The following is an 11,393-nucleotide window of genomic DNA, read 5'->3' on the forward strand; positions in this document are numbered from 1 at the left end:
CCCCTGCCTCTGCCTCCCTAGTGCTGGGATTAAAGGTGTGCACCACCACCCCCAGCTAAATGCCACCACGCCCAGCTGAAGATAGTTTTTAAAGTGCCTTTAGAAGGGTCATCTCAGTGAGGCTCCTCTGGTGTAGAGGCACTTACTTGCATTGCATGTTCCCCACACTTTTCTGGGGTTTAGCTGACCTGTCCACCATCCACTGTGATGCCGTGACCTGCCAAGCTTCAGAGGTCCTGGGGTGAACGGGTCAGTGTCTTAATAGCTCATCAATCTGTGAGTCAAGACGTTTGGTGTTTGAGGCAAGATAGAAAGACGGGAAAAACTGGGGGACATGAGAAGGGGAAAGTAGTTCCTTACCCAGGAATCTTGTTGAAACCTATCACCAATAGTAAAGCAAGACTTTTAGCACAATTAACAACTGTTTAAGGCCTTTTTCCCTTCCCAGCAACAAATCTGCAATTTTCTAGAATCTCACAAAGAACCACATTTACAGGGAAAGGATATGTACTAAACCACTTGTGCAGCCCTAGTGGATTGTGGTTTTATCCTGTCAGATTGTAATTCCAACCAAAGCATCTCTGGAGTCACCATATAATCTCAAAAAAGAGAAAGGAAGGGAAGAAGTTGAGATGTCATAGTCTTGAGATATATCTTAGGGACTTCCAAAATGGTATATGGGTAATGCTAAGACAATTTCAACTCCTTTGAGGAGCTCATACCCACACTTGGCTATGTCTGTCTTTACCTTTGCTTGAGAAGTATACCTACATGGGGTATATTTTTTGGAACGCCTCTCTTTCTTCCTAAACTTCACATTTAAACCTATATTAAAATATCTTTAATAAAATCTCCAACTCTGCTTCATATTATTAGCTAGTCCTGAAATCCCTTTCAGTGCAAAAGTCGCAAGTCTCAGGTAAACCCAAGTCAGAGTCCTTAAAAGCTTAGGGGAAGCTTTTACTTAAAAGCTTTTAGGGGAAACTCCTTACTTTCTTGAGAGTGGCAGTGTGGAACATGTCTGTCCCTCACCACTGAAAGTCTGTGACTAAATATCTCTTCCCTGAGGAACTGCATCTACAAAAGTTGGTTCTATACGTGAAAAATTTGAGGCAGGTGGTTATTCCAGAAATAATCTCTCTCTGGAACCTTCTGAATTATGGTGAAAACCAGAGCCCTCCTGTAGTAGTCTTTCCTCCTGATTATTCATAGGAAAATGTTGCCAGAAGATGAAGGAAGCTAAGGGGCCAGTGAGATGGCTCAGCAGGTTGAGGTGCTTGCTGCCAAGCCTGACAACCTGAAGTCATTCTTCAGGGACCCACATGATGGAAGGAGAGACCCAAATCCCCAAGTTGTCCTCTGCCTTCCACATACATTCACTGGCACACATGTGCCCACACACATATACAAACGTAGACATAGACACACGCACGGACAGACAGATAGACAGACACACATGCACAAATTAATTAATTAAATGTTGGGGCTGGTGAGATGACTCAGGAGATAAAGAGTTCTTATTGCTCTTGCAAAGGATCCAGTTTCAGTTCCCAGCACCCACATGGTGGCTCACAACCACCTGTAATTCCCATTCCAGGGATTCTGAAGCATATTCTGGCTTCCATGGGTTCCTATAGGTACATGGTGTACATAAACTCACACAGGCACACACAAATACACATAAAAATAATAACTAAGCGGGGCGTGGTGGCACACACCTTCGGGAGCCAGAGGCAGGCAGATCTCTGTGAGTTTGAGGCCAGCCTGGTCTCCATAGCAAACCCAGGCTAGCTAGGGCTACAGGGAGACCCTGTCTCAAAAGGACCAAAAAAAAAAAACTAAACTAAATAAATCTTTTAAATATTAAATAAATGTTTTGTTTGTTTGTTTTTAAGCAGATGAAGGAGCTGAGCAAAGTGTCACAGGCTTGTAATTCAGCACTTGGAAGACAGAAAGGAAGGTCAGTAGTTCAAGGCTAGCCTCAGCTACATAGTAGTTTGAGGCTAGCCTGGGTTACACCAGACAAACAGAAAGATGAAAGAATTAAGTGAGATTCCTGGGCTGTCATTTACCTTACCACACTGTAGATACCTTCTTGAGTCTCAGTTGCAAGAGGTGACAACTACTTTGGGTCTTGTGCCCCACTTGAACCTTCTCCACAATTGCCATTTAATTATCAAACATGATGTTCAGCAGTCACTAACCACCCAGGCTGAGGTGATAGATTTGATAAAGAATGGTGGGTTGACCACAGTTCTGTATGACTTTCAGCAAATCTTAACTGCCTTCAACCTAGGGTTTCCCTGAGATTAAGTGAAATCATCCAGAGCATTAGCACAAAAAGAAGTATTGCAGTTGTGGGTGATGAAGGAGATGACCGGAAAGTTGACTTTCTTTTTCAATGTGTATGTGTGAATGCCTGCTCATATGTGTATGTACAACCACTTGTGTGTCTGGTGCCTTTGGAGGTACTGGTGAGCTACTATGTGGGTGCTAAGAACCAAATCTCCAAGAACAGCTCCAGCAAGTGCCCTTAACCACTGAGCCATCTCTTCAGCTCCAAGTCGGCATTATTTTACTGCAGTCCAGTGTTTCATTTTGTCCTGAAATTTCCCACTGCGTTTCCAACAATGCTGCTGTCACTGATTTCATTGAACAATGCGACAGCCCAATCTCTATGCTGAAACCCCACAGAAAGCAACTTGGAACATGCAGGGTGAACCTGGGTTTGAGGAGTCAAGTTGCTATGAATAATAGTATTGCCCTGGTTTAAAAAAAAATACACTTTTTTCTACAACTGCTCTGACTTTTTTACTTTCTTTTTTTTTGATATATAAATATTTAGGTTCCAAATATAATCACATACTTTCTGTTGTTCTTTCACCCCATTACCATCTCTTGTCTTCTCCCTCTTCTTAGACCTTTAGGCCCCTTCTACTTTCAACACACACACACACACACACACACACACACACACACACACATTTAAATCTAAGTTCCAGGATTGGTGAGATGGCTGGACAGGTAAGAACACTTGCTATTTTTGCAAAGGATCCAGATTCAGTTCCGAGCACCCATATGAGCAGCTAGTGACCATCTATAACTCCAGTTCTAGAGGATATGACACCATCTTCTGGCTTCCACTGGCATTTCATGCATATAGTAAACATACATGCAAGCAAAACACTTATACATAGAAAATAAAAATAATACATTTGAAAAGTAAATCACTTTGTATATTACAGAAACATGATCTAGGAGTTTTTTAAAATTTTTATTGAGTTAGAAGGAATTTTTAAAAATCTTATGTGTATAAGTGTATTGCCTGCATGTATGTAAATGCACTCATATCACCCAATGCCCTTGGAGGTCAGAAGAGAATGATCCCCTGGAACTGGAGTTACAGGCAGTTGTTAGCTACCATGTCGGTGCTGGGAATTGAACCTGAATCCTCTGCAAGAGCAGCCAGTGCTCTTAACCACTGAACCTTCTCTCCAGTCCTAAAGGAGTATTTTTTTTTAATAACATCTATTTCCTAGCCCCCTGATCTACTTCTCAACACAACACCCACACTCTTTTGGCTGAAAACATCTGCCACTGTAATTTGGGTAAAGTCTAAATATACTTGTACTATGCCATCTCACTCAATAACCACCTCCTTCCTCATGTCCACCCATAGTAAGTCAGAGGGATGCCATCTTTGGGGGTTGGCCTTCCCAGCTCTGGCTGCCTTCTTAGCATCCTGTGACCTCCAGATACAAGTGTTAGGATTTCCCTGGCTAATATTACTAAACATGGGACTGCATCACTCGGGGTCCCAGTAAGGTCCCAGTAAGAACCAGATAATACATTCAACCAAGGACATCTCCAGGAGGAATTCCAAAGGGACCATTTACAAAGGGGCAGTTAGGGAAATACATCCCACAAAGGATACACAGGGCTGGGGACTCAAAGCTGCTACACATCCCTAGGTGCACAGGGGAAGGACCAGAGGAATGAGTGATTCCTAGACCCCACCCCCCAGGCAGAGATTTGTGTATAACAGATTACCTGAGAGGAGTGTAAGCTCTAGTTGCTAGGTACAGACAGCTTGACACAAATCCAGAGGGTGAAGTCAGGGGAGTAAAAGCCCTGACCTCCCTTTCCTCCCCTCTAATCTACTGGGGCTCCTATTTAGCCAAATCAGCCAAATTGCCCAGGCAGGGTGGACCTTAGATCTAGAGTTGAAGAGGAAATAAACGTGGGCCATAGATGGATAAATGGTGACCAGATGCATATGAACTAAGGGTTATACTTTATTAATTCCTCGCAACTGAGAGCTATCCCCCCAAATCAGCTGATTTCTAATAACTTACGTTATACCCTTAGGAAGACTCTAAGTTTTATGACTAGATTGTTAAAATCTGAATTACTGTTACTCATGCTAACAAACAAGCCTCCAATATTATCTTGGATTCTGAACATTCCCATCTGAGTATTCTGGAATGTGGCAACTTCCCACCCACAGTCTGTCGGAAGATCCAGGCAAACAGCCATTTGGATCCCACCAGAGAACTGTGGTTTCAGGCTCTTCAATTCTTCTCCAGTGCCTCCTGAGAGGATATTAGAGTGTACCCTTAGGAAAGGTAGGTGGAGGTAGGATGGACAAAGTAGGACAAAGATACAGAATTTGCTGGAAGAAACCATAGATTGAACTAGAGACAGAATCTCCCTGTTCAGAGAACTGGCAAGATGGCTCAGAAGTTAAAAGGACATACTGCTCTTACAGAGGACCTGAGTTTGGTTCCCAGTACCCACGTCAGAGAGCTCACAGCCACTGTAACTCTAGTTCCAGGCCATCTGCCCTCTGGCCTCCTTGGACTGCAGCAATCACATGCACACACCCACACAGAGGGACACACACGCATACACATAATTAAAATTAAAAGAAATCCATATGTCCTACCCAGCCTTCTTACCACACTGAAAGAAACCTAGAAAGAGGCCTTCAAACCTTAGTGATGGAGTAATCCAGAACAGTCACAGTCTTCAGAAACCAATGCTACCAGCAGGGATCAGGTTCTGTCCTAATGTCTCACTCCTCAGTCCTGCCAGGTTGGGCCCTAAGAACAGCAGAGGTCGGGGCAGCTGCATATGAGTTGTGGAGCTTCAAAACGCCTGACAGACCCCAACGGTCTCCCTGCTGGGCTGAGCTTCTGTGTGGTTTCCTTTATTTGAGTCACTCCATTATGGTAGGAATTTGCTTCTAGAAGTCTGCTAAAATGTATGTGTTGCTAAAAAAGGCATAGTGCTTTGTGGGTACTCTTTTGGTTCATCATCTTCCTTCCTTTCTCATGTTCGGAGACTGCCCAATATCAGCATCCACAGGAAACAGAGCCCTCTTCACCCAGAGGCACAGCATAGGGGACCCCATCCTGCTGGCAGCCAGGCAGGGGCCCAGGACCAGATGCGCATTTGCTCCAGGCTGTACATCAGCTAGTGGCACAAGAGAATTTGGGGAGCATTTATATGGCAGTAGCTAGCGGCAGCGACAATGACCTTGCAGCTGTGGCAACAGTGTGAACTGTGGAATCTAGATTGAGAGCTAGCTGCAGCCACATCCTCAGAATCATTGTTTCTGGCACAGTTTATAATGTCCCAGTTGTGACTTTCCATCCCCTGTTCCTTCCTTCTTTCCAAGATTGCTCCTCTGCTTCCCCAGAGTTCAATTTCCCAGGATCCTTTTGCAAAATCCCTGGAGAATCCCTAAAAGGCAGGATCCCTTTTAGTGGTGAGATACTAAACATACCAACTAACACAAGAGTGGCATACTAAAGTCCAGCCCCACCACTTTGTCTAAGTAGTTGGTTGTCACTTTGGAAAATAGCAGGACCCCAAGGAAAGGGTCTTATTAATAGGGACAGTATGAGAGTCCGGTTTTGTGAGCAGCAACTGAGAGAGCTTGCCGATAAGGATTGGAGAGAGGCACCAGGTATAGTGGTGCTCTCCTTTAGTCCCAGGACTTGGGAGGCAGAGGCAGGCGGATCTCTGTGAGTTCAAGGCCAGACTGGTCTACATAGTGAGTTCCAGGCCAGCAGGGGCTACAGGGAGACCCTGTCTCAAACAGACTGGAAAAAAAAAAAAAAAAAAAAAGGATTGCAGAGAGGCTTCAAAACAGGCTGAGGGACACAGAGGCACTAGGCACTAGGCAGGGGAAGAGCAGGGTATACTGAGGTAGGAAAGGTGGAATTGAAGTAAGGGCAAAACCTAATGCTGCCTAAGGGTTTCAATCCATGCTATGGGACAAGGAGCCTTACTGAGACAGCTAGGAAGAGCATTCAAGGGAAATTTCTGCTTTGCCAAGTAAAGACCGTGCCTTTTATTCGCTCTGCTTTCTGCTGACATTCCTCTGCGCGGTTTCTGTAGGTTTCTGTATTCTCTCAGTTGCCCTTTTGCCACTTCATGTAATTGCTTTATGACTCAATAAGTGGAGATAAAAAGCAATGACAGTGCAAATTCTCAGTTATCAAAAGGTAAGGACTGTGTCTTTATATTTTTCCCCAGAGAGCAACACAGGAATTTTCTGCTGTTCTTAGGAGTGGAAGAAGAAAGGGATGTTAGGAAGTTAGTGAGTAGAACATTGCTAACTTGTGATGTTTACAGAGGGAGGGAGTCCACAGGTTAGCAGACAATTCTTTCTGCATTCTTCTTGACTTCAGAACAAGCACTGTGCCTGGGGTTCAGTTCACTGAGAGGATGGACTCAGGGCCTAGTTTTTGTTCTTTTATCTTGTCCATGGAAGGATCATGTGTCTGCCAGAGACTCCAGACATGAACCCAAGTCCTAGAGAGCATCCTGCCATAGGTCCTTTCTCACTGTACTACCAAGCAACCATTACCAAAGGAGACAGTTCACATCTGGTGCCAGACCTTCCAGCTATACCTTGGAACTCTTGTCCTGGGTGAATCCCCAGGATGCTGGCTCCCATCTTGCTGGGATATGCAACAGAAGTTGTGTTTGCTGTAGGATAGCATTAAACCGCCACCCTCCCACCTCCATGGATGTCACTGAAGAGAGACCATTGAAAAATAATTCATGAGAAGACACTGAAGGACATATAGAAAAAGAATGAACGCAAGCTGCATTTGATTCAAAAAGCATTTATGAGACATATCTTTTATTCTCATAGAACGTCACTTAATAAATATTTCACCAGGATGATGAGGATAAATCACAGGGTGGAGGAACTTAATGGGACTAAGGGATGGAAACATTTTAAATTTCAATTTAACCCTCAACTCATCACACTGCCTCTGCTTCTGCCGAGAAAGCATCCTTAAACAGAAGATCAAATTTCTAACTGTCGCACAGGTCAGTATATGGAGGACCAGTGACAGCGGCTCTTGATGACCTGAAGCAGAGGCTTCTTGAAAGTGAGGAACATGACAGTGCAGGCCACCAACAGGGTGAGGCAGCTGGGGAGAATGAGCACCAGGTAGAGCAGGCCTGTGTCTACCCGCTCCCACTTGCAGTCCTGAGGAATGCCTCCAGGCAGCTCCACCACTCGAATGACTTTGGCAGAGAGGTTGCAAGTGACCATGGCCAAGTCAGCGACAGTCTTTAAGTGCTCTAGGGCCTCCCATCCCTCCACCTGACAGCAGTCATAAGGATTCTGACTGAGGTAGATGGTCTGTAAACGCCTCAGGAGCTGCTCAGACATAGCCCTCTGGGGAAGGGCTGTAAGTAAATTTCGGCGGAGATCCAGAGTCTGCAGAACCAAGCTGTCCCTGAACCTTGGGAAGCTGGTCAAGGAATTTCCTGACAGATCCAAGTCCCTCAGATTGCCAAACTCAGAGAAATCCAACTCTGCAACCCCAGAACTGAGGCCCACGTTCCTGAGAGACAGGACCTGTAAGGTAGGGGCTATATCCCAGAGAGGGGTGATGCTTCCATTCAGAACCCCCCAATTGCTAGACAGGTCTAAGTGTGTGAGAGAGGTCCCCTGGAACGGGCAGTCTTGTAATGCTCTCAGCCCACAGCCCTCCAGAGAGAGGCTCCTCAAAGAGGCCATATTCCTGAAATCCACACAATTGGAGGGCCCCACCCAGTCTAAGGGAGCTATCTGGGGACAAAGTGAGATCCGATTGTGGCTTATGTCAATTGTAGTGATGTTACTGGCATTGGCAAAAAGGCCAGTGGGGATCCCCAGGAGCTGGTTGGAGCTCAGGTTGAACAGACGGAGGTTTTTGAGGCAGCCAGTGAGCCCTGGAGCCAGGCGCAGCTCCTCCAGCTGATTGTGGCTCAGGTCCAGCTCTGTGAGTGCTCCTGGGGGCTCATGCTCCTGAATATGGAGCTTCATCAGGCAGTTTTGGTTGAGGTTCAGGTGAGAAAGCAAAGGTATTTTCTTTAGGAAGCCATCTGGCAGGTACTGGAACTGGTTCTGGCTCATGTCCAAGAAGCGGAGAGCTGACAGGTCACTGGAGGCAAATTCTTCCCAGAGGTTGACAGTGGTGATATTTGTTACATTGCCATCTACAAGGAGGAACTGGGCCACCATCTCCTGAGGTGAGGAGGTGTTATACAGGTCCCTGTAGAAGCCCATGTTATTGTCCCGTAGCAGGAGGGTATGCAACTTGCTACACTGGGGCAGCAGAGGGAAAAAGAGCAACTGGTTGTGAGACAGGTCCAGCATCTCCAGCTCAAAGGCCGCCTCTTCCCTGGCTGCCAGGAACCACTCCAGGGTGTTGTAGCTGACATTGAGGAAGCGCAGCTGTGTGAGGCGGAAGTCCACAATACAGGGGAGGTTGTTGTAGGCCAGGTTGAGATGTCTCAGCTCAATCAATCCATCAAAAGCACCACCTTCGATCTCAAAGATGTAATTTCTTTGCAAATCCAGGTCCCTGAGGTGCTGCAGGCCCTCAAAGATAGATTCATCAAGCCTCATGAGGGTGTTCCTTGCCAGGGACACAGCCTCCAGCGAGGAGAGGTTCTGAAGCATCAGGGCTGCCATGTCTTCCGTCAGGAAGTTTCCAGACAAGTCCAGTTTCTGTAGCCCTGGCAGGGTGTGCAGAGCAGCTGCTGTCTCCTTGTAGTTCTCAGAAAGGGAGTTGTCAGCCAGGCCCAGGCTGTGCAAGTAGCCTTGCTCCTGGAAGGCATAGCGCCCAATACGGTCCAGGTGACAGTTGTGCAGGCTGAGGTTCTCCAGGCGAGGGTAGGCCTGGAGGGAATGATTCCACAGGGTCTTGAGAGGGTTAGCATCCAGGATGAGCGTCCAGGAATGAGATGGGAGGCCACTTGGCACCAGTGCAAGGTTCTGCCCCCGGCAGTCAGCAACTCCACCCACCTAGATCCAAAACAGACATGGGTCAGCAGAGAGGGCACCTCTGAGGCAGAGATTTATGAAGAGAAATATAGTTCATTTATCAGACTATACTTGCAACCATTGAGGATGGCTCTAGAAATTATGATTATTATGATGATGATTATTATTAGCATTACTTTAATGCTGGCGATTAAATCTAGGGCCTCAGGCATGCTTAACACATGCCTTGTCACTGAGACACACCCTTAGCCTAGAGATCATATAAAGTTTAAAACCAGCAGGAAAATGTTCTTTTCTGTGCTGGATAGCTTTAGTGTCAACTTGACACACCTGGGTTGAGGGAACCTCATTTGGGGAATTGCCTCTGTGGGACTGGCCTGTGGCCATGTCTGAGGGGCATCTTCTTGATGAGTGATGTGGGAGGGCCCAGCCCAAGGGGAGCAAGCCAGTAAGCAGTGTTCCTCCATGGTCTGTGTTCCAGCTCTTGCCTCCAGGTTCCTTCCCTGAATTCCTATCTTGGGCTCCCTGATGAACTGTGACCTGGGAGATGTAAGATAAATAAACCCTTTCCTCCCCAAGTTGGTAGTGGTCAGAGTGTTTTGTCACAGCAGTGGAGAAACAAACTAAGACGTTTGCCTTCACTCTAAAATAGCTAGGATCTGAGTTCCAGAACTCACCTAAAACACAGTATATGAAGCAAGGTGTGGTGGCACACACCTGTAATACCCAGTACTCAAGAAGGTAAAGCAGAATCTCAAATTCAAAGTCAGCCTGGGCTACATAGGGAATTCCAGGCCAGTCTGGACTACATTGGAAGACTCTGTCTCAAAACAAACAAATCTACACAGGGATTAAAGTACCTATCCATCAGGTGCTAAGAGGTGACAACTAGACAACTAGACTAGCAGTTTGGTTTTAACGCTGAGGATAGAGGACCAGGTTTGAACTTGGATTTGAATTCCAATTCCACCATTTATTTCCTTTATAACTTTGGGCAAATAATTTCACCTAAACCTGTGTTTTTCTTCTGCAAACAAAAGATAAAAAATAGTGTCTATTTTGGAGGATTATTGAGAGATTAAATTAGTTGTTGCTTATGAAAGGCTTAGCTTAGTGGCAGGCTCACAGGTGGCATTTAGTAAATGATCCCCTTTGTATCATTGGCACTACAGTTTAGCACCCATGTCTCTAGCAGCCACAGCCAAACAACTAGCAGCACTCTGGCATCTGCCCTTTATCCAAATAAACTTGCCTAGAGGCTCCCCTCCATTCTGTGCTGATAAGCTTTATGGCTTAAAGGAAGGTGCCTTCCAGTTCATCAGCACCCTGAATTATATAAAGAATTAATGTGGGTCTAGAAGGGAGAAGTGAGGAGCCCATGGCAACACTGAGACCAGAGCCCAGAGTTACAATGCCCAATTCAGTACTTTTCCTACCACGATGGTTCAGTATCAGGTGTCTGTTGGGAAGGATGACCAGGGTCTCACACAAGTCAGGCTGCTTTAACTAAGCCCCGTTGTTTGAAAAACTGGCAAGATCATAAGATGTCAGTTCGGTGTCCAGGAAAAAAAAAGTTTTAAGTGTTAAGTAAGCAGGGCAATGTCATTCCTTTCTACAGGTTGGTCAGTAAGACAAGGCCAGTGAGTGCCAAGATTTGTGGGCCCAGTCTCCAAGGACAAGTGGAACATGGCAGAAAAGTCTTGAAGAAGAGGAAGAAGCCTAGGTTTGGAACTGACAATGAAGTCTGAAACCTACTCTACAGTTTGGGAACAAACTTCTTGCAGCCTCAAATTCTGTATCTGATTATTAAAATAAAGCCCAATAACTACAAAATTGATGCTACACTGAAATATAAAAAATAGGCCAGGTGTGGTGGCGCATGCCTTTAGTCCCAGCAGAGACAGAGGCAGGCAGACCTCTGTGAGTTCAAGGCCAGCCTGGTCTACATGGTAAGTTCCAAGACAACTGGGGCTACAGGGAAATCCTCAAAAAGCCCAATAAATAGATGATAGATAGATAGATAGATAGATAGATAGATAGATTAGATAGATGATAGATAGATAGATTAGATAGATGATAGATGATAGATAGA

General features: G+C 45.6%; 1 protein-coding gene across 4 annotated transcripts in view; it reads right to left on the bottom strand.

Moving 5' to 3' along the window:
* Positions 1-7,129: 7,129 nt before the first annotated feature.
* Nrros (negative regulator of reactive oxygen species) overlaps positions 7,130-11,393 on the bottom strand; it is a 25,023-nt gene continuing 20,759 nt past the window's right edge. For all 4 annotated transcript variants that reach the window (XM_017799484.2, XM_017799483.2, XM_029566176.1 and 1 more), the window contains exon 3: positions 7,130-9,322. In XM_017799484.2, the coding sequence (XP_017654973.1) occupies positions 7,352-9,322 (1,971 nt within the window). In that variant the 3' untranslated portion in view covers positions 7,130-7,351. The remainder of the gene's footprint in view (positions 9,323-11,393) is intronic.

Source organism: Nannospalax galili, unplaced genomic scaffold (assembly GCF_000622305.1).
Source record: "Nannospalax galili isolate Female #2095 unplaced genomic scaffold, S.galili_v1.0 scaffold598, whole genome shotgun sequence".
NCBI lineage: Eukaryota > Metazoa > Chordata > Mammalia > Rodentia > Spalacidae > Nannospalax > Nannospalax galili.